The sequence below is a fragment of the Pleurodeles waltl genome, chromosome 1_1 (assembly GCF_031143425.1).
Source record: "Pleurodeles waltl isolate 20211129_DDA chromosome 1_1, aPleWal1.hap1.20221129, whole genome shotgun sequence".
In the NCBI taxonomy this organism is placed as follows: Eukaryota; Metazoa; Chordata; class Amphibia; order Caudata; family Salamandridae; genus Pleurodeles; species Pleurodeles waltl.
This window is the reverse complement of record NC_090436.1, coordinates 836,844,498-836,867,554: the sequence shown is the minus strand read 5'-3', so window position 1 is coordinate 836,867,554 and position 23,057 is coordinate 836,844,498. Positions and strand designations below refer to the sequence as shown.

Here is a 23,057-nt window from a genome sequence, read left to right as displayed (position 1 = left end):
ATATCATGTAGGTACTATATCATAAGAAACACAATACTCAGGGTTACTACAAATAAAGGTACTTTATTTTAGTGACAATGTGCCAAAAATATCTCAGAGGATATACTCCCTTGTGAGGTAAGTAAAATACACAAAATATACACACAAACCAAAATCAGGTAAGTAAAACAGTCAGACAGTGGTGCAAACACTGTAGAATACGATAGGATGCAATAGGCCTACGGGCAACACAAACCATATACTATGAAAGTGGAATGCGAACCACAAATGGACCCCTAGGCTAGTGTAGTGTGTAGAGGGTCTCTGGGAGTGTAAGAAAACACTAAAGGTGTCCAAGATACCCCACCCCAAGACCCTGGAAAGTAGGAGTAAAGTACTGCTATTTCCCCAGAAACACACTAAACTCATGATAGAGGATTTTACAAAGACCACAACAGACTGCAATGCACTGAAGACAGATTCATGGACCTAAGGACCTGCAAAGGAAGGGGACCAAGTCCAAGAGTCGTGAAAGTGCCCAGGGGAGGCAGGAGCCCACTAAAACCCGGATGAAGGTGCAAAATGGCTGCCTCCGGATGGAAGAAGCTAAAGATTCTGCAACAACGAAAGGTGCTCAGAACTTATCTTTTGTGCAGAAGGTGTCCCATGGAGTGCTGGAGGATGCAGAGTTGTTTCTTTGGCAAAAGACTGCAAACAAGCCTTGCTAGCTGCAAGAGTTGCAGTTGAAGAAAAAGGGTGCTGCCCAGTCCCAGGAAGGACCAGGATGTCGCCACTTGGGAGAGGAGACAGAGGAGGCCCTCTGCAACGTAGAGAGCCCACACACAAGAAGGTAGCTGTTGTATGCAGGACGCAGGAACACAGTATATTTTCCAATATTTATTGAGAGAAACAAAGCGCATCCGATCTCTTCAGTTTCTAACGTGCAATGCCTGCCCCGTTCCACCCTCACATTCCATTCCACCTTCCCCACGTATATCCATTCTAAACCTCCACATTCTTTAAAGAGATCCCCCGATAATTGTAAACGAAAGAATACAACACATTTCCCCCCTTAACAAAATAAACAAATGGAGTAACAACCTAAAGTGAAACAAATAATTATAATGGTATAGACCAAGAACAAGATGTATTATAGCATACATATTTACACATAATCAGCTAACCGTGAAGATTTCTAATACGCCCATCGAACTTCACTCTTGATGCAATGCAATCATCTTCCACACTTTCATCCATACCACTCCTTTCATTGCTCTCATTACTCTCCCAAACTCTATTGTACTCAGAACTTCCAGTCCCAACAAAATTTCCAGCTTCATCAACCACACCTCTGACACCACTACCACTCACATCCGCACAAATGGGTTCTACAGACCTCTTACTCACTATAGACCCCAAACCCATAAGATCCAATTCACCACCCTGTTCAGGAGGACACTTTGCCAGTCTGTTAACATTCCAAACTCTGCCATCCTGTGTAACCACCTTCTTATTGAACACCTTCACAACCTTCATGGCTTTTCCAAACTTAGGCATGCCTTTTCTTATCAATCCTGGTTTTCTTACCCTACCCCAATCACCTACAGTTAATGTTGGCTCTCTCACCTTCCACTTCCTATCATATGATTCCTTGCTTTTTCCCTGTTTTACCATCACAAAATCTTTAACTTTCTCAATATCAAGCTCACCAGCACCTTTGCCACATATCTGTCTGTTTAAACCACCAGGGACAAAGCTTAGACACATGGGGGGTCATTCTGACCCTGGCAGTAAAATCCGCCAGGGCCAACGACCGCGGGAGCACCGCCAACAGGCTGGTGGTGCTCCCTTGGGCATTCTGACTGCGGCGGTACAGCCGCGGTCAGAAACGGAAAACCAGCGGTGTACTGCCGGTTTTCCACTGCCCTGGGGAATCCTCCATGGCGGCGCAGCTTGCTGCGCCGCCATGGGGATTCCGACCCCCATACCGCCATCCTGTTCCTGGCGGTTTTGGCCGCCAGGAACAGGATGGCGGTATGGGGTGTCGTGGGGCCCCTGGGGGCCCCTGCAGTGCCCATGCCAATGGCATGGGCACTACAGGGGCCCCCATAACAGGGCCCCACCATGATTTTCAGTGTCTGCCATGCAGACACTGAAAATCGCGACGGGTGCAACTGCACCCGTCGCACCCCTTACACTCCGCTGGCTCCATTCGGAGCCGGCATCCTCATGGAAGGGTGTTTCCCGCTGGGCTGGCGGGCGGCCTTCTGGCGGTCGCCCGTCAGCCCAGCGGGAAACCCAGAATACCCGCGGCGGTCTTTTGACCGCGCAGCGGTATTCTGGCGGTTCCAGCCAGGCCGGCGGCTTCTGCCGCCGGCCAGGGTCAGAATGACCCCCATGATCTCTACCCCTTAACAATCTAAACGGACTAACACCTGTGGTGCTAAGAGGGGTAATAGGGTAATACCATAGCTTCTCCATCACTTTCTCCTTCCAAGCTCCTCCAAAGCTCCGTGCCCAACCAATACATTCCTTAAGTAGGCAATTAAATCTCTCCACCTGACCATTCTCTTGTGGTTCATATAAAGAAGTGGTCACATGTTTGATGTTGCAGTACTTGAGGAAACTCTGCATCTCTTTTGAGACAAGTTGAACACCATTGTCAGATACAAGAGTCTCAGGATACCCTTCATTAGCAAATACCTCCTTAAGGAATTCAATAACCACAGTCGAGGTCACCTGTGGTACCAACTTTACCTCTGGCCACTTGGAATGGTAATCAACAAGCACCAAAGCAAACCTTGCTTCATGAGGTAGAAATGGGAATGGACCAGAAATGTCCAACCCCAACTTTTGCCATGGGGAATCTGGCCACGGAACAGGACGCAAAGGCGCAGGCACAGTCTTCAGCATTTTTTCAGCACTAATACATACACTACACTCCCTAACCGTCCTCCTCACCATCTTATCCATGCCACGCCACCAAAAAGAGGTACGTATACATTTTTTCATGGATGACATTCCTGGGTGACCAAGATGGGCCAAACTTAAAATCACCGATTGCATGCCCATAGGTGGAATACACTTCCCTCTCTTAAACAAGGAATTTCCAACTCCTCTCTTATCTTAAAGAAAGGGGCCACCTCTTCTAAAACTCTTTCCTTCCTTGGCCAACCCGATCTCACATAACCTTTGACTTGCTGTAACACAGAATCCTCTTGATCCTTTTCAAACTATTCCTTCTCTTCCACAGCTTTAAACTCTTTGGCTATGAATTCAGACACCACAGAAACAATGTCCAAATCTCCAGATTCGCCTCTCTCTGGCTTATCAGGGGCTTCTTGAGGTAGTTGCGACAAACAATCAGCCACTGAATTGCTTTTCCCTGGTACATACTCAACATTGAAGGAATACTGCTGTAGTCTCGATACCAAACTTGCAATCCGAACAGTGGCATTCCAACCACCACCCGGGGATAAAATGCCTACCAGGGGTTTGTGATCCATACGAAGTACAAACCGTGAGCCCCATATGTAGTTGTGAAAATTTACAATAGCCCAAACACATGAGACCATCTCCTTCTCGATAATTGCATACCTCCTCTCTGCATCGTTCAAAGTGCGAGAAGCAAACGTAACATTGCATTCATTCTTTCCAACTCTTCGTGACAGTACACCCCCAACACCATACATACTGGCATCCACTGTCACAATACAGTGAGCTTTGATATTGAAAGGTCTGAGAGTAGGTGCACACGCAATTTCCTTTTTTATAGCCTCATATGCTCGTTCCTGCCTATCCGACCACACAAACTCCACATTTTTACGGCTTAACTCTCTTAAAGGTTCCATTTTAGTCGCAAAATTCTCAATAAATTTGCTGTAGTATTTACACAACCCAGCAAAGGACAAGAGTTTCTCCTGATTGTCAGGCATAGGTGCATCAACTATAGCTTTAACCAGAGAACATTTGGGCACAACCCCGTTCCCTGAGATGGTGTGCCCCAAATAATCAACTGACTCTGCCAAAAAATGAAATTTCTTAAACTTCAGGGTTAGTCCATTCCTATTGAATACATCGCACACTTTTTTAAGATGGTCTCTGTGTTCCTCTTCGTCTTTAGAATATATCCAAACATCATCTTGGAAACAGTTAACATATTTGTCCATATCCTTGAACATTATAAACATTGCTCTCTGAAACACAGATACCGCTGATGCCAATCCAAAAGTAATACGTTTAAATTGGTATAGACCTTGTGGCGTGATAAATGCAGTGAGATTACGTGAGTCTTCCGTGAGTTCAATCTGGTGATAGGCCGACCTCAAATCCAACATAGAGAGTATTTTTGCTCCCTCAAGCATGCTAACAACTTCATTAATATTTGGTAGGGGATGGCAATTAACTATGATACTAGCATTCAAGGCTCTCAGGTCAACACACAGTCTCAATGAGCTATCTGGTTTACGAGCTAAAACAATGGGTGAAATCCACTCAGATGACTCCACTTCTTCAATGACAACCTCATTCACCATTTCTTCCAAGATATTTTTCAACTCCTCACGTATACCAATGGGAACATTTCTTAATTTCTGCACAACAGGTTTAGCATTCTCTTTAAGCCTAATCCTATGGCTGTAATTTTTCAACTTGCCCAATGTTTCAGAAAACACTTTAGGAAATTTGGATGTAATCCAACTAGACTTTTCCCAAACCCCCAGCAACATCACTGGTTCCCTTGCCCTGGGGTTCAGAATTATTCTCAGCTCAGCTTGGTCCCTCCAGCCCAGGACGTTAACACCTTTCTCAGCAACATACATTTTGATTACAGCAGTACGCCCTTTAAAAGACACAAAAGTCTCCACATATCCCAGAATATTGATTGCTGTACCGTCAAACCCTTTAGCCACAATGTCTGAAGAAGCCAAATCAGATGCATTCCAAAGCGACTTAAACTTTTCCGCAAAATAATCACAAGTGATGATCGTCCAAGGAGAACCAGAATCCGCCATGAGTTCCAGTTCTTGACCTTCAACCACTATAGTACACTTAGGCTGTTTCACTTCCTTCCCAGTTTTGTCGATGACATCATTTTTAACAGAAAGCACTACCCCTTTTTCCCTCTCATCCTGCACATAAGAGATTTTCCTTTTATCATTGCCATCACCACCTTTCATATCCCTACACACTCTGACAAAGTGTCCAAACTTTCCACATTTGTTGCATTCTTTACCAATTGCAGGGCATTGAGAAGAATTTGCAATGTGACTCAAACTCATGCACCAATTATATGACATTCTTACTATTTTCTTGTTTCTATCATCCTTCTTGTTTCCTGTAGTGCCCTTCAATGTGAACTTATTATAGCCAGTATTGTTGCCAACAGCTCCGACCACATCCCAATTTGATGAGTTACTTTTCTCAGTGTTTTGTACTGTCCTCATTAATTTTTCCGATTGTTCCAGTGTTTTCGACGTATTTATTACATCCTGTAACTTTGGATCCCCCATCACCCATAATTGTTCCTGAATCTTTTGCTCCTCACATGCACGATGATCTGATCCCTGATCATCTCATCGGTGATGGGTCCAAAATTACAGTGCATAGACAGACTGCGTAAACTCGTCAAAAATTCATCAAATGCTTTACCTTCCTGTTGAGTTCTGGTATAAAATTTTAATCTGTTCAATGCAATGCTCGTGGTTGGTTTAAATCTATTTTCAAGTTTGCATAAGGCATCATTGAACACATCAATTTCTTCATCTTGAACCATTACTTGTGGTAGCGTCCTAAAAATGAGCTGCCCTTCTGAGCCTAAACAATGTAATAAAATGTTCTTCATCCTCTCCTGAGACATTCCATCTTCATCAATTGCTTTTAGGTAAGTTAAAAATTCTTCCTTCCACCTAGACCATAGACCAAGGAATAGATGGGTCCCCTTTTAGTTGTAAAAACTTCACAGGAGGCTCAAATTGCATTTTAGTTTAGTTGTGTTTGTTTTTTTTGTTTTTTTTTAATGGAAAAGGGAAAAGAAAAAAATATCTACAATTTATCTGTTGTAAAATATTGTAAACAGGCTATATTATGAAAGACTTAGATAAGAGGCAGGTCAAAACTGGGGATACCAGTAAATATCCAGGGAAAAATAGTTTCACAGTCGTTTATAAGACTTGCCACTTTACAGTACTTTGTAGAAGGAAATAGTCTGTAAATAAAAATAGCCTGCGTTTTCTAATTAGAGTCCACGATGATAAGCGTCTGCGGTTGCTAAGCAACCATAACAGACCTGGAAAAAAAACATCACAATGAGAAAGAGGAATGAAACGCAGCAAGCGTTTTACAAAGCGTGCTCGCGCAGAGAAGCGTCTCTGGTTGCTAAGCAACCCCAACTGAAACTGTTTCCACTTCCCGTGAAGAAGTCAAAAAAAAAAAAAAATACAACACACGAGGGCAATAAAGTATACTTGCCCGTCCGTATTGTCAGAAGCATAAGACACGTCTCTTAATCAGCGTCGTTTTTTGATTTGACGTCTTTCTCCTTCTTCGGATGTCTTTCTACGAATGCCCGATCAGCAGCAGGATCGACAGAACTCCGGCAGCAACAAAACATAGAAAGCGTCACAAAAGGGTCCTCCATCCCATCCTCGTCGCCAAATTCTGTTGTATGCAGGACGCAGGAACACAGTATATTTTCCAATATTTATTGAGAGAAGCAAAGCGCATCCGATCTCTTCAGTTTCTAACGTGCAATGTCTGCCCCGTTCCACCCTCACATTCCATTCCAGCTTCCCCACGTATATCCATTCTAAACCTCCACATTCTTTAAAGAGATCCCCCAATAATTGTAAATGAAAGAATACAACAGTAGCACCCCCAGAAGTCCTTGAACATGGGTTCAAGAAGACTGAGTAAGGCGGTTGTCTCAACACTACAAAAGAGGGTCCCCCGAATCCATAGGTCAACTCAGGGAGTTCAGCAATGTAGGACGGAGCGCTGGGGACCTGGGCTTGGCTGTGCATGGAGGATTCCTTGGAAAGGTGCAAGAAGCCCTAGCAGCTGCAGTTCACGCGTGCACAGGATTACAGTCTGTAGAGGGGAGGCAAGGACTTACCGCCTCCAAATTTGGACAGTTGGACCACTGGTAAGTCTGGGTCACTTGGGTCCACCACCTGTGTTCCAGGGGCCACGCTCATCAGGATGAGAGTGGTCCCAGAGTACCGGTGACGCTGAAGTTTGGTGCATGCTGGAGCAGGGGGAAGATTCTGTCGACCCACAGGAGATTTCTTCATGGCTTCCAGTGCAGGATGAAGGCAGGCAGCTCCCAAAGCATGCATCACCAGGAAACAGTTGAGAAAGCCGGCAGGATTAGGCGCTACAATGTCGCTGGTAGTCATCTTGCTACTTTGTTGCAGTTTTGCAGGTGTCCTGGAGCAGTCAGCGGTCGATCCTTGGCAGAAGTCGAAGAGAGAGGTGCAGAGGAACTCTGATGAATTCTTGCAAGTCGTTATCTGAGGAAAAGCCCACTGGAGAGACCCTAAATAGCCCTCAGTGGAGGATTGGCCACCTAGTCAGATAAGAACCTATCAGGAGGGGTCTCTGACGTCACCTGCTGGCACTGGCCACTCAGAGGCCTCCAGAGTGCTCTCACACCTCTGGATCCAAGATGGCAGAGGTCTGGGACACACTGGAGGAGCTCTGGGCACCACCCCTGGGGTGGTGATGGACTTGGGAGTGGTCACTTTGTCCAGTTTCGCGCCAGAGCAAGGTCTGGTGGTTCCCTGAACCGGCATAGACTGGCTTATGCAAGGAGGGCACCATCTGTGCCCTTCATAGCATTTCCAGAGGCTGGGGGGGCTACTCCTCCCCAGACTTTAACACCTATTTCCAAAGGGAGAGGGTGTAACACCCTCTCTCAGCTCAGAGGAAATTCTTTCTTCTGCGTTCCTTGGACTGGGCTGCCAGACTCCAGGAGGGCAGAACCCTGTCTGTGGGTTGGCAGCAGCAGTAGCTGCAGAAAAAACCTCAGAGAGCTGGTTTGGCAGTACCCGGGGTCCACAGTGGAGCCCCGGGGATGCATGGGATTGGCACCCCAATATCAGATTTGGCATGGGGGGACAATTCCAGGATCTTACACATGTTACATGGCCATATTCGGAGTTACGTTTGTGAAGCTATATATAGGTATTGACCTATGTGTAGTGCACGCGTGTAATGGTGTCCCCGCACTCACAAAGTCCAGGGAAATGGCCCTGAGCTATGTGGGGGCACCTTTGCTAGTGCAAGGGTGCCCTCACACTTAGTAACTTTGCACCTAACCTTCAGCAATTGACGGCTAGACATATAGGTGACTTATAAGTTACTTAAGTGCAGTGAAAATGGCTGTGAAATAACGAGTGCATTATTTCACTGAGGCTGCAGTGGCAGTCTTGTGTAAGATTTGTCTGAGCTCTCTATGGGTGGCAAAAGAAATGCTGCAGCCCATAGGGATCTCCTGGAACCCCAATACCCTGGGTACCGAGGTACCATATACCAGGGAATTATAAGGGTGTTCCAGTGTGCCAATTAGAATTGGTAAAAATGGTCATAAGCACTGAGGTTCTGGTTAGCAGGGCCTCAGTGACACAGTTAGTCACTACACAGGTATACACATTCAGGCCACAAACCATGAGCACTGGGGTCCTGTCTACCAGGATCCCAGTGAGACAGGCAAAAACAAACTTACATACATGTAAAAATTGGGGTAACATGCCAGGCAAGATGGTACTTTCCTACATATTAACAAACCAAAAACGTATTTCCTAAGTAAACCCGGTCCTAACTATAACTACACAGTGGCAACCATTAAGGTATAGTTATAGATTGGTCACAGTGTGTGTGTGGCTCCACTTCTCAAACCATGTAATGGTCCAAGGGACCCCATCCCTGGGGGCTTGACGCAAGACCCCATTGGATATGGATGCAGTTACGTCATTCTGATTTTGGACTGGGAAACTAATATATGCCGGCTCCTCCTTTTCCTGAGCCTAAGTAGAGACAGCAAACGTAACATGAAGTTTTTTCTGGAAATAGATGCAAAGACTTTAGTGGCCTCTATATAATTGGGTCTACCCCCGGAGCAAGCCATCGTGTGTCACGATCAACTTGGGAAATTTGAAGCAACTCACTTCATATTACCTATACTTTACCTACTTTGAAAGGCATCTAAGTAGTTTTTGTGGGCAGTGCCGGTCATTTTTTCAATGGAGTTAAAGTTATGACACAATCCAGAACTTTTTTCTACCACATATCAACATTTACACAAATCAATCCATGGACATAAACATGCATCAAAACATATTTAGATGTGACAGATTTTTGCTACATACCTTTGTCATCATTACTTTGTAGGCATAAAATTTTCTCCCTTTTCCCTTTCCTAATGCACCTTCAAACTTTTCCACAAAGCCTTGTGCATCCCTAGTGATAAGAGTGATAATTGATATCAAACATTTGACTTACATTTGTGCAAGTTTATCAATGTGCTGTTTTCTCATGTTTTGCATGTATTTATTTAATGTACTGCATACTGACCTCCAGAGAAAAAACATAGACATTGTTACCACAGCAGGAGCATGCATTGTTATATTTAGAACAGGTATGTCAGTTGAATTCAGTCAGATGTAGAAAGACATACCTTCAGTCAAATTCAAAAAGCTCATAGTTTGCATAAAATGGTAGGTATCATATTCCAGAAGTCTTATATTGGAAAATAAATCAGTTTTGGACCCCATGACCCACTCGTGATATCACTCTTGAGCACTACTACTGAACTCCTAACTCTGAAATGCCATCATCAACAAGCCTAATCTGAAACAATACCAAACAGTGTATGGAAATATGGATTTGTTGATGTTCTCATTCATGAAATTGCTTTGTTACAAGAGGTGCAGGAAAAACTCCATGGTTATGAATCTATGAATCTGAGTAACAATCACAAGAGATGTATCACTTTGAGAAAAGAGAAAGCTTTACCATGAGTAAAGATTTGTTAACACTGGGACCGAGGGCCCACAGCAGTGCCGGCCCTAGGGGTGTGCGAATTGAGCGGTCACACAGGGCCTGCAACTAAGGAGGGCCCAGAAATGTCTATGAAAATTTCACAGAAGTGTACCATCAAGGTCAAAGTGCCTGCCCCTCAGCGCCGGTGCTTTCATCGGCCAGCGCTCACAGCTGGGTGAGGTCAGCTATGGAGGCAACAAAGGAACAATGGAGCAATGAGGCAGAAGGAGTGTGTGTGGCTCAAAAGCCTTGTAAACTGACATGTCCCACAGAAATCTGGAGGCTTTTCATGGTCCCTGTAAACACTGGCTATGCCACTGCTAACTCCGAGATCATAGAACAGTAGCAAGTAACATAAGGACACAGTGCCTCCGTGGATTACTGCTAGCTGCCTTGGGTGTCGCTTATTTTAAAGCGCAGGCTGTAAGTGGTCAGCTGTTTTCCACCTTAGATTAGGAGCTCAAGCTTTCAAATGTGGTGTAGGGTCTACCTGTCCTCTGCAGCAGAGCACCATACTAGTTTAGATCCTGCCACCTTTCAAATGTGTTTTCAATGTACTAAAGACTCCTTAATGGAACTTACTAAGGCTTGAAAAACACAGACTCACAGAAGCCAATAACCAGAATACTGCAAGCTTGCACAGAATTTAAAATGGCCAATAATTTAATCATCACTAGTGTGTATGTTTCACATCCTCATTTAGCAGACTGTCCGAAAATGTCTCAGCAATTTCACAGAAATTTGTCTTGTTATACTTGTTCATAGTCTACTAAAATAAAATAATTAGCAATGAGAAACATAGGGGGGCCTATACAGTGTACTCTGCACAGGGCCAGAAATATTTTAAGGCCGGCACTGGCCCACAGCTAATGATTTATGCTTTTTAATTTTAACAGCTTATGCTTCTCAAAACTGAGTGACATTTCTGACACCCAAAGTAGAGGAGTATGTTATGCATTCTGTTGTGAAATCTGAGTAGCTACACATTGATATCACTGTTTCAAATGCTTGTGTAAACTGATGTTTTGGCATGTACTGTTACAGACATAAAATCATAGCTCATTAGCGTATCACCAATGATTACCATCAAATCTCATTCACGCCAAACAGTAGCTACTGAATATGTTTGTTAACTATTCACAAAGATTATTATTTCATTTTTTGTTAATGTTTTATTTTTTTATTTTGTAACAACCATGTGCATGGTAACACAGTAGGACGCATGTAAAAAGGACAATAACACAGCACACGTTTCAGCACAGGGACAAATCAGTAAGAGAACAGCAGTATTTACCGGCCACTGTGCCGCTGTCTGCATCAAGCCTCCATCATCATATCTTGGCATAGAATACTTCATTTACATCATATGTAGTCATCTTACCCTTGTGTGGTGTGGTGTTCTGCACTGTTTCTAGGCCCTTTGTCATCGTCTAACAGTCCCAAGCCGTAACAGTCCATCCATAGACCCCACGCCTTACGAATTTTGGGGGGGGGGGGCACACCTTGCTGTGGTATGTGACTTTCTCTACCATCATGTAGAGGTCAATCCCCCTTTTCCACTCATGGAGAGTGGGCACCTCTGCACCCCACAATCAGCACCTTGCCATGTCTCTTTTGGCTACCACTAAGCCAAGGGCACTGAATATATTTGGGAGCGTGGAGCGTCAACATCACTTGGGGTTCCCAATTTAACATACTTGGGGTCAATCGGGAGTGAGATATCCAAAATGGCACTAAGCTCTCATTATCTTGGCCCAGTACACTTGAATACTGGAGCACCCCCATAATGTGTGTTGGAAATCTTGCTTTGCTACGTGACACTGGAGACAGGTTCGGGTAGCGGCCCTACCCATGGTGTGCAATCTCTATCTGTCGTAGTATGCCCTATGCAGGACTTTAAACTGGATTGAGCACAGTCTGGACTTAATGGCCACTTCACTGGGATGCATCTATGTGGATTCCCAATCAACACTGTCCATTTCCCCCACATCACGCTATCACCTCTCCCAGAGTGCTACTAAATTATTGAGCATATTGTTATTCAGTGTTTTGTATGTGAGAGTGATCGCTCCTTTATTTATCTTTTCCTGTAGCAGCCTCCCCTCAAGGGGAGCATACTCTGGTATTTCAGTGTCAGGCAAATCCTCTGCCTGCCATGCATGTCTTAACTGCACATATTTGAAAAACTGGGGGGGGAGTAATTTGTAATCTCTACTAAAGGTCAACAGGGCTTGAGTTCTCCATGTTCGATTATATCACCAAACGTGGAGATACCAATCAAGCCATGTACCCTGAATCCACAAAGCCTGCCTATTTCTTTGAGCCAAATACCCTTCCACATGGTGTTTCCCTTGCAATTCTAAGGTGCCAAATAATTGTCTTTGTAGCTTTTCACACCTTTACTTGGGTTTGGCCTCCCTCGGTATTATGAAGATCGGGGTTTTTTTCACAGATCTGAGGGAAGTTCGCCCTTTTTATCCACCTCCAGATAGAGGTTCAATAGGTAGAGTGTCAGAAGATATACATATTGTTTAGGATTGAATCTGTTTTATTGACATTTTATCATGTACAGCTTTTCCACCTACAACCACTGGCCGGTGGATAAAATGTTTTTAAAAACTTGTAACCAAATACAATGCCTCCCTGTACCGCATCTATATCCTGCGTTAGCGCCTGTTCACTTCCTCCCCCTTCACACTGGCCCTTTCCAACTGATGTCACAGCTGTCCCTCTTGCCAGGGCTGTAGCTAAGCACGTCAAGTGCAACACCAGTAGATAGCGCGGGAACATCAGCGCCCTGAACACATCTGAGAAGTAAGAGATACAGGGCCCCATAGCTTATCAAACTGGGGTAGGGATCCCATGGCCATTGCTGTCAATTTTTCCATTCCTAGTATGCCCCACAGCTTGTGTAGCCAGTCCATCTGTGAGGAAACTATCTCCGAACCCCATCTAGCTAAAAGTGGCTGTTTGGCGGCACAGATCGCCAGTGTAATGGCCCTACCCTTCAGAGCCTTTAGAGGGTATGTCTGTGGGTTTGGTAGCCCTAGTAAAACATAGCTAGGGGCACGACTGTGTCATACATTCTGTCTATAGCGTCCAGTATGTTCTCCCAGAAGGTAGCCAAACATGGACACTGCCATATAATATGTATGAGTGTACCCCTCTGCCCACACCCCCGCCTGGAACTATCTGTGGTGCCTGTCCGGCAGCCGGCCACTCGCCCCGGAGTGTAGTACCAATAGTGCTCTATTTTCAGGAAGAATTCCTTAGTAGGCATTTTACAGGCCGTTACGCGTGCTCGATGTAGTACATCCCGCCATTCCTTATCTGTGAAGGCCCGCCCACATTCAACCTCCCACATCTGCCTCGCCGGCATCCGGGGAAGGTTTGGCGGCGCCAGTAGGAAGCCATAGACATTCAAGATAAGTTTCTTCTCTGACCAGCACGTCAACAGCCAGCGCTTGAAGGGAAGGAGGGGTCTAGCCGCATGGGGTCTGACTGCCAGAGACAATACCCAATGCCTGATCGCTAAATACTGCCAGTAATACTCCTGTGGGAGACCGTAAGTCCCTTTAAGTTGGGGAAACTCCATGATCCCCTCCGCATCAAACAAATCCCCAACCCTTTTACAATTGGAGGACTGCCAAGATTGGTAGGTGGACCCCTTGAGAGCAGGGGGGAAGTCCAGATTGCCAATAATTGGCGTTTGCGGGATATAGGTGAGGACAGGGCCCTACGTGTTTGTACTTTGTCCCACCCCTCCATAGTTGCTCGCAGGACCGGAGACACATATATTTGGGGGCATGTCCTCGTCAGCCAGGGGACCTTCCAAATATGCAACCCTCCGACTGCCTGGTCAATAAAACACCAGTGCTTTTCAGTGCTTGTACGAGACCATTCCACCAGGTATTCGCAATTGGGCAGCTTGATAGTACCCCATTAAATATGGAACTCCCAGCTCCCCCTCCGACTGTGGTAGGTAGACCCGCTTCTTTGACATTCTCGCCTTCTTGCCCGCACATGTGAAGTCCCATATCAACCTGTGCATAGCATTGTGATTGGACAGAGACGCCACCCCAATCCCTGAGCGCGTAATTGCGTGCAGCAGGACCGGGGAGGCCAGAAAGAAGTCAAGTCTCACATAGGTCTGGTGTGCAGCTGAAAAAAACGTATATGCCCGCAGGGTCAGATTCTGTGCTCGCCAAACATCTGTCAACCCCCCCTCCTCCAACCACTTTTGGAAACCCACAGAGTATGCCCCTGCCTGTCCACTTCGCTGATCTATCTACATGGGTTTCAGGGACCAAGTTGAAATCCCCTCCAAAAAGGACATCCACATCCATCATGGCCAACACCTGCCCAATGGCCTCCCCCAAAAACTCCTCTTGATGTTCATTAGGGCCGTAAATGCAGGCCACCGTCATAGCACTCCCATTGATGTCTATGCGTAGGGAAATGAGTCTTCCATTCATCTCTGCCTGTAAGCCTAATAGCTTCCCTGGGAAATGTGTAGCCAGCAGGATTGCCACTTCCGCCCGTCTCCCCGGCCCGGAAGAGTGGTTTTGTCTATCAAACCATCATGTTCTCAGCTTTTTCCAATCTGATCTCAGGAAGTGAACCTCTTGGAAGCAAACATATGTCCCCCTTGGCTTCCCTCAGCATCGCTAGCAGAGCCCGCCTCTTCACTGGGGAATTGAGGCCCCTGACGTTAAGGCTAAGGGGGTTATTACAACTTTGGAGGAGGTGTTAATCCATCCCAAAAGTGACGGTAAAGTGACGGATATACCACCAGCCATATTACGAGTCCATTATATCCTATGGAACTCGTAATACGGCTGGTGGTATATCCTTCACTTTACCGTCACTTTTGGGACGGATTAACACCTCCTCCAAAGTTGTAATAACCCCCTAAGTACTCTAACCGACATGCATGCTTGGGGAGATAGCGCCCATGGGCCTATGTGGGACCCTCTTGTTACCAAATGTTCCTGACACTAACGCTGCCTTGCATAGCATTAGAAAATAAGGCACAGGAAGCATAGGCAACCTAACAACTAGCCAACGTAATAAAACACAGTAAACACAACTCGTTCCCCCCTGGGAACTGTATAGAAACCCCTGGGGGGATACACCTTGGTGTACAAAGTCTTATCTGTCCCAGCCATCATTTTCCGCCATAGGCGCTCCATCACCTTCCCTTATTTATTGTTATTGCAGCTTTCAAGTGACACCCCTCATCAGGATGTTGTCCACACTCAGGACTCTCGACTTTTAGGCAGGGTGGCCTCATGCGGTCTCATTATGGCCTCCTCTCTGGCCGGCATCAACGAGTTGCTAGGTTCCTTGTCCTGTCTCCGGTGGACCCTCCTGGTGTCGCAACCTATGGAGCAAGTCCTTTCGTTCTTTCTTGCTCTCCCTCTCCGATGGTTTGGGGGGGTTTCTTCTTCCATTGTCGAACTGTGTGCCCTTGTTTCCCTTGAGCCCCTAATGAGGAGTCCTCCGAATCCCCAGTAGGGATATCTCTCGAACCCAAGTCCATGCCTGGGAGGGCTTCAGCCTCTGCCAGTGAACATATAATGCACAGTTTGTTCTGCCATACATTTGGAGACGGAAAGGGTGGCCCCATTAGTAGCGAATTCCTTTTCCTTGAAGTAGGACCATGACAGGCCGCAGGGCACACCGGCGCTGCAGTTTCTGTGATGACAGATCTTGAAACAGATATAACTTATGGCCCTCAAAGTCTATGGCATTCTTGTCACAGACCGCTGTCAGAATTTGGTCCTTCTTCTTATAGTAATGAAGGCATGTGAGTATGTCTTGTGGCTGGCCTGGAGACTGGGAGGGGCGTCCAGTTTGGTGTGTGCGATCCAATATTATATCTTGGTCAGCGAGCGCCGGCACCACATATTTGAACAGACGGATTACAAAGCCCTCCAAGGGACCCACGATGGCTTGTGCCATAACTCCTCTTATGCGAATGTTGGATCGCCGGAACCTATTCTCCAAGTCCTTAAGACTTTACTGCAGGCCCTGGTTGCTGTCCTGTAGAGCAATGATCTCCTGCCTGTGGTGGTCCAGTTCCTCCTCCTGCCTATCACATCTGCGTTCCACTGTATACACTCTTTGGCCCAGCTCCGTTACATCTCCCTTCAGTTCCTTGATTGTCATGGCGAGCTCCTGTCTGAGGGCAGCAAGGTCCTTTTGGAGTAGTTTAGTTTAGTTTAGTTTATAAGATTTGTAAAGCGCATGGCGACCCGAAGGCATCCCAGTGCTAAAAGCAGCAACACACAAATAGGAGGGGGGATCAATGCTAATTACAGAATAAAAAAGTTTTGAGCTTTTTCCTAAAGAGGTGCTCGGAGGATTCATAACAGAGCTCCAAAGGAAGGGTATTCCTTACTGGAAAAAGAATTGTTGCCCCAGGCTCTCTTAGAACGAGAAATGTGTGCATACCTAAGAGAGGAGGAACGTAAGTTCCTAGAAGGAGTATGCAGGGAGATCCGTTTCCTTAGAGAGATGGGACCTTTACCATGTAGGGCCCTATGGACAATGCAGAGAGATTTAAAATGGATCCGTTCTTTGATGGGGAGCCAGTGAAGGGTGGAGATAGCCAATTTGGCGGATGAATATTTTGAGGAGTGAGTAAGAAGCCTGGCAGCTGCATTTTGCACTCTTTGCAGCTTCTTTATAACATAAAAATGGGAGCTAAGGAACAGAGAGTTTCCGTAATCCAGACGGGAAAGAATTAAGGCTTGGATGAGAATTCTTCTGGCTGTAGGAGGAAAAAGAGAGAGAATCTTTCTGAACATGCGCATAAGACCAAAGCAGGTAGAAGAAACTTTACTGGCTTGAGAGTCCATAGTAAGCCTGGGGTCAAGCATCACACCTAGAGTTTTAACCTGAGATTTGGGGGGAGGAAGAGTACTGAAGGCATCTGAGAGCGAGGGAAGGGGAAGAGGGGGGGGACCGTTGCCCAAAACCAGGACTTCCGATTTTCCATCGTTAAATTTGAGTTGGTCATCCATTTGGCGATGTCACTCATATAGCGGGAGAGATTGGTCACCGGCGAGTCTCCAGAGCTGGAGAGGGATACCACTAACTGGGTGTCATCTGCATAGGTGACCATGGACAGATTATGAGGGGCAACTACTCTAGCTAAAGGTGACAAGTAAACGTTAAAAAGAGTGGGGCTAAGGGACGAGCCCTGGGGGACTCCACATGCCAAGGGGAAAAGGCCATAAAAGAAGGTCCGGTCCAAGACTTCGAAAGATCTGTCTCTAAGGAGGGAGGAAAACCAAGAGAGGGCGGAACCTCTGACTCCTACATCCGATAGTCTCCGACAGAGAAGATCATGGTCGACAGTGTCGAAAGCTGCACTTAGGTCAAGCAGGATGATGGCTACGTGAGACCCTAGGTCTAAGAGCTGGCGGGCCGTCTCAGTTACTGAAAGGAGAGCTGACTCAGAACTGTGCAAGGCTCTAAAGCCCATTTGGGTGGGATGAAGAAGTTCATTGCTTTCGAGATAGTTGGTTAATTCAGTGTTGACATGTTTCTCAAGGATTTTTGCGGAGATAGGGAGGAGGGCAATAGGTCTGAAATTTTCCAATAAAGCGGGGTCAAGTTTGGGTTTCTTCAGAAGGGGCTTAACCACAGCATGTTTAAATGACTGGGGAAGGGAGCCCGAGGATAAGGAGCTGTTAAGAATTTTTGTGAGAGGAGGAGCAATGGTGCCTGCTACCTGCAAGAGAGCAGAGGGAGGGGCGGGGTCCAGAGGGGAGCCGGATTTAATTTTGGACAGGAAATGAATGGTCACCTCCTCGGTGAGAGGGGGGAAGGAGGTTAAAGAGACTCCTACAGGAAGGGAGTCAGTGTCATTACAAATAGAGGGATCATTCATATAGACAGGAAACTCAGAGTATATACTGATGACTTTGTCCTGAAAAAAGGATGCCAGTCGATCACTGTGGGAGACGGAGGCTTCCGTCATAGGGGTAGAAATGGAAGGGGAGGTAAGGTCTCTAAAAATTAGAAAAATTTATTTCTGAGGACATGAGGAACATTCTATTTTTCCACCATAAAAGGTAGACTGGACAGTTTTAATATTGTGGTGATAGGTTCTGACTGATTGCTTGTAGATCTCTCTGTTAGAGAGACTGTAGTTTTTATGCCACAGTCTCTCAAGTTTTTTACAGTTCTTTTTGAGTTCAAGCAGGTAAGGGGAGAACCAGGGTTTAGATTTGTGGGGTGAGGGAACCACTCTGGTTCTGATGGGTAGAACAACATCCAAAGACGATGAGATCCATTTATCAAAAGAGTCTGCAGTTTCTGGGGCAGATGAGTGACCGGTTTTGCCATAAGTCAAGAGGGCCTTACGCCATTCTTCCGGGTCCAGTTTTGACCAAATGTGTCCAGATGTGGTGGTGCTGGGGAGGTGCCCTTGGGTGGCATCATACGGGAAAGTGAAAGTGAGAAGGGAGTGATCGGTCCAGAGTAATGGCAGGGGAGGGGCCGTCAGCAAGTTGGCAATATTGCTGAATATAAGATCCAACGTGTGACCCTTCTGGTGGGTAGGGCCAGATACATGCTGAATTAGTTGGAGTGCTGCGAGAGAGGTTGCCAGTAATTTAGCCGAAGGGCAGTCGGAGTTGTTGAGATGACTATTAAAATCTCCTAAAATAGTTAAGTTGGAGAGATTGCAGATATGACTGGCTGCAACCTCCGGAAGAGAATCCAGGAAACGTAGCACAGGTCCAGGTGGTCGATAGAGCAGAATTCCTGAAAAGGTGAAAGTGGGGGACAAACATAGTGAGAACATTAGGCTCTCACAATCAGGAATATCTAAGGGTAAGGTGGTGCATTTAATAGTAGTTTTATGAATGATAGCTATTCCACCACCTCTGGTGGAGGGCCTATCTAGATGAATCATGGAATAAATGGAAGGCAGAGAGTTACAGATGTGTACTGTAGAATCTTCATCAAGCCAGGTTTCAGTAAGAAACAGTACATCAGGCAAAAGATCTTCAAGGAGATTATAGATGTGTAGAGAATGAGCGGGAGGGATCGGCAGTTAAGCAGCATCATTCTTGCTGGGTAGGGAGAAGGAATTTCAGAGGACGTGGAGGGCAGGGCGGTCCAACCACAGCGTGGGCAGGAAAGGAGGAAGGGGAAATGAAAGTCGCTTGAATGGGTGAGACAGGGATTAGAGGTCCTACCAGCCAATAGCTGCGAAGAAGAGTAGACTAACCTCATTGGGGAAAAAAGAACAGCATCTCTGGGCTCAGAATGCTCAGGACGCTCCAGGGCGCGGACAGGCGCAGACGGCCTTGCCTTTGGCGCCCGGCGTGCCCGCTGCACGCGTCCGCTGCACGGCCGGCTCCCCTCTGTCATTAAATACTGACGAGAGGCAGCCTGAGCCGGCTTAGGGGAGAGAAAAAGACTATACCGTCAACCTAACAAAATGGCGGTATAGAAATGTCCAGACAGGAAGCAGGGTAAAAGAAAGCTGAGCACCCGGTAGCCACTAACCACGGGCTCCGGTGCTCAAACACGGCGTGAATAAAGAAACAGAAGTCCAAGGTAAGTTGAAAAGGCCCAGAGTGAAAGACCCATGAATAAAAAGTAATTATTTAAAAATCGTAATTTTTTTTTAAAAAGCAGTCAAATTCAACAAACAGTAATTATTTAAAAATCTTATTTTTTTTTTAAAAAGCAGTCAAATTCAACAAACAGTAATTATCACAATCATCAATGTTAAAAAATGGGAGCCTACTCGTGTGTCACTCGCTCACCCCAAATAGTTGTTCCATCAAGACTTTCAGCACTGGGTTGGCATCCTCTTCTACCGTCCCGTCACCGCTGCCTCCTCTGGGATCCAATCCCAGCTCGTGAGCGGGATCCTGTTTTTTACCTGGGTTTTAGCAAAGAGGTCTCTCAGGTTGCTGTCCTTCTTGTTCTGCTTTTGGGTCACCATTGTCTCTCGCTTAGGCCAGCCGATCAATCGACCATGTTGGGCGCCATGTCTGCATTGGCACATGCCCCGTCATCAGTGCCAAGCTCCAGCACTCCTCCCCGGTCCGCCAATGCTTAACCGCCGACTGCGGTCTCTCCCCTAACGACTGCCAGCCAAGGAGGTCACAGCTCTTGTGTATGTGCTCTGCAGTGGCAGCCCAGGACCCGCCGCTTCCTTCACCTGCTGGTCCTCCCCGTACTCTGCTCGCACCTCCTTGTGTGTCACGCTCTCTGTAGGCCCCCCACTTCCAGTCGCCTGCTCTTGTTATGGGCCAACTCTCCTACAGGCCTGGCTGTCACAATCTCCAAGGCCACGCTGTCTCCCAGGAGCACCCTGACGGCCCCCGGGCTCTCGATCTGCTTCCTCTCTTCAGGGCACGGTTTGCCACACCGTCTCCTCGCCCTGCTGCACGTGCTGCTCTTTTGATTCCAATCAGGGTTGGGGGACACCCACTGCCTCTTCTCAGCCCACGGGGCCCGATCTCTACTCTCCCCTCATCTCGTCCGGGGTTTACAGGATCCCCTTCACCACCTCACAGGGTCAAAGTGCGGCTCCTCGTGGCACAAGCCCGTCCGTCTCCCGGCTCGCTCGGGGTATCCGCACATCGTAGCCGCGGCGGCCATCTTGTTTACAGCGCTGCAGCTCCATCGCGGTCCACCAGGCCCTCCATCTCTCTCCTAAGGGGCCACAAAGTACCGCAACAGCTTCTCAGGAGTCTCTCGCAGCCCCCACTGGGGTCCGCCCGTCTCTATGGCTGCTTTTGGCCTGCTGCCGACGACGGAGCTCTAGGGCAAGTATTGAGCGATCTCATTGGGCCCACTGAGGGGACACTCTTCATAGAATGGCTTGTAATATTGATGACTCTTGATGCTAGTCTGCCACAGTGCCTGTGTGTGTCCTCCGAGGACTCCTGCAACCAGAACAAAAACCAAAACAACTAAACTCCCCATCCAACCATCCCCTCTCACCACCCCGCTGTCTCTGTACCATACTTAACCACATTACTTCAGAACAATTGTGAGCAAGAAGATATGGAAAGGTCTGTAGCCCACCACCTGGTATCCCTAGTTCAAATCCCAATTAATGAAGAAAAGATACCTGAAAAGAAGAAAGTAAAAAGCAACTTTAAGAAAGGTCTCTAAATGCAATCAGGAGCTCCCTAGGCTTTGTGCCAAAGAGACATACCTCCAGCTCTCTGGCGCTTGTCTATGATTGCCACCTCAAGAGCCTTGTTCCCCCAAATCAGGGGCCTCATCTCGAATATGTGACCCCAGGTTCCTGGTATCACCCTCCAGGTCCCTTAGCACTTCTGCATGTGGGTAGGGGCCCCTCTGAAACTGAGGATGGTTCCTCCGTGCCTGACCCAGAGGTAGAGGGCCTTTATAGCTTGAATCTCACAGATTTGGTTAGGGTCCCTCTGCAGTCCCCTTCTATGTCAGATGATGCTCCCATTCTGCAGCCCAATGCTTTAATTGGGTAAGGAGTCCCTCTGCCACCTTGAATCATTGCCTGGGTCTTCCTCCACCGCTGGGACTGTGTAGTTTTGGGCCTGGCACCCTGGGTGGATGCGGTCCTGGCCACTCTCCCCCCTAACTTTGCAACAAGCGAGGGCATTCCTCCAGCCATGCCTCCTCAGGTATTTGAAAAAAGATGGACTGACCCTTGTAGAGAACCTTCAATTTTGCAAGAAACAACAGCATGTGTTGCAATTGTAGGGCCCTCAATTTTATCTTCACAAAGTCAAAGGTGCAAAGTTGTAGTCGGACTGTCTGTGTATAATCAGATAATACCATGATCTCTGAGTTCTCATATTGTACTTCCCCTTTGCGGTGAACCTCTCGAAGGATCATGACATAATCCAGGAAATTGAGGAATCTCACAATTATGGGCTGAGGAGGGGCCGCAGGGGTGGGCTGCCTTTTAAGGCCCTTTGCACTCATTCTATTGCAAAGCAGGCAGAGAAGTGGTCTGAGGGGAGAGTGTCTTTTAGCCAGTTGGTCAGGAACATCCCCATATTAGCCCCCTTCACCCCTTCAGGAAAGCCAACAAAGTGAAGGTTTTTCCTCCCTGCCCGATTTTTGCGATCTTCAGGGTGCCAAACTTTATTTGTGGCACAGAGTCCTTCTACCCCTTTCTTCAGGTCTTGGACTATATCCTCCACCTTCGAGAGTCCGTTTTCTGCAACCTTTAACCTCTCAGAGACATTACATAAGTCCTGGCACAGGAAAGAGACTTCTGAAAATACCTTGCCTATCTTTCCTTCCAGCGCCTCAGGAATTACTGGGTCTCATGCAGTATTGTTGCACTGCTGGGGAACATGTGTGTCTCTGCATCTGACTCAGGTGGGAGGGCATGATCTTGGTGTACCGATCAATCTTTTCTGGGCTAGGGAGCTTTGAGTCTTTATCCTTGGCCATCACTATGGTTGCACAATGTGCTCGCCCTTGAAATGAGGAAACCTACTAAAGGTTGGCCGGTATAAACCAGGGGGGAGGGCCCAACACCCAGGGGACCTCACACTTACCTGTGTCTTATGAGTCTGTCAAATCCCCCCGGAATGTTGGAGGTGTAGGGCAGGGAGGACAATGAGGCCCAGCTCCACAGTGGTCCAATATGGGGTTGGACCCATTCCAGTTCCATTTCTGAGACACGCTGTGGCACATAGCTTCATAGAACGTCATTACAGTTCTCAATGGGACTCTCCCGGAGCTGGCATCATGTCTCTATTGTTAGCACATGACTATATGGGTGCAGAGGGTATAGGTGAGCAATTGGTCCTTTCCCTGCATCCCAGACAGCTACCTCCTTCAGCGCAGTTCACTCCTCACCCCCAACCATTAGGGTAATCTGGGCAGCCCCTCTTCCTACAAGGGACAGTTTGCCTTGCTGGGGGGATCTAGTAGAAGCCAGGATAAACACTGGATGTTAGGGGGGAATGATGGGGTCAGACTCCCCCAACTTCTGGTCGCCTCCTTCCCAAACCCCACTCCACCTCCACTGACAGTGCTCACCCGATCCAGAGTGTCCT

At 47.0% G+C, this 23,057-nt stretch overlaps 1 protein-coding gene across 1 annotated transcript in view; it reads right to left on the bottom strand.

Annotated features, from left to right (window-relative positions):
- LOC138301836 (transmembrane channel-like protein 2-A) overlaps positions 1-23,057 on the bottom strand; it is a 536,847-nt gene that overhangs the window by 422,813 nt on the left and 90,977 nt on the right. The window contains exon 6 of the mRNA XM_069242355.1: positions 9,345-9,435. Coding sequence (XP_069098456.1) covers positions 9,345-9,435 — 91 coding nt within the window. The remainder of the gene's footprint in view (positions 1-9,344; positions 9,436-23,057) is intronic.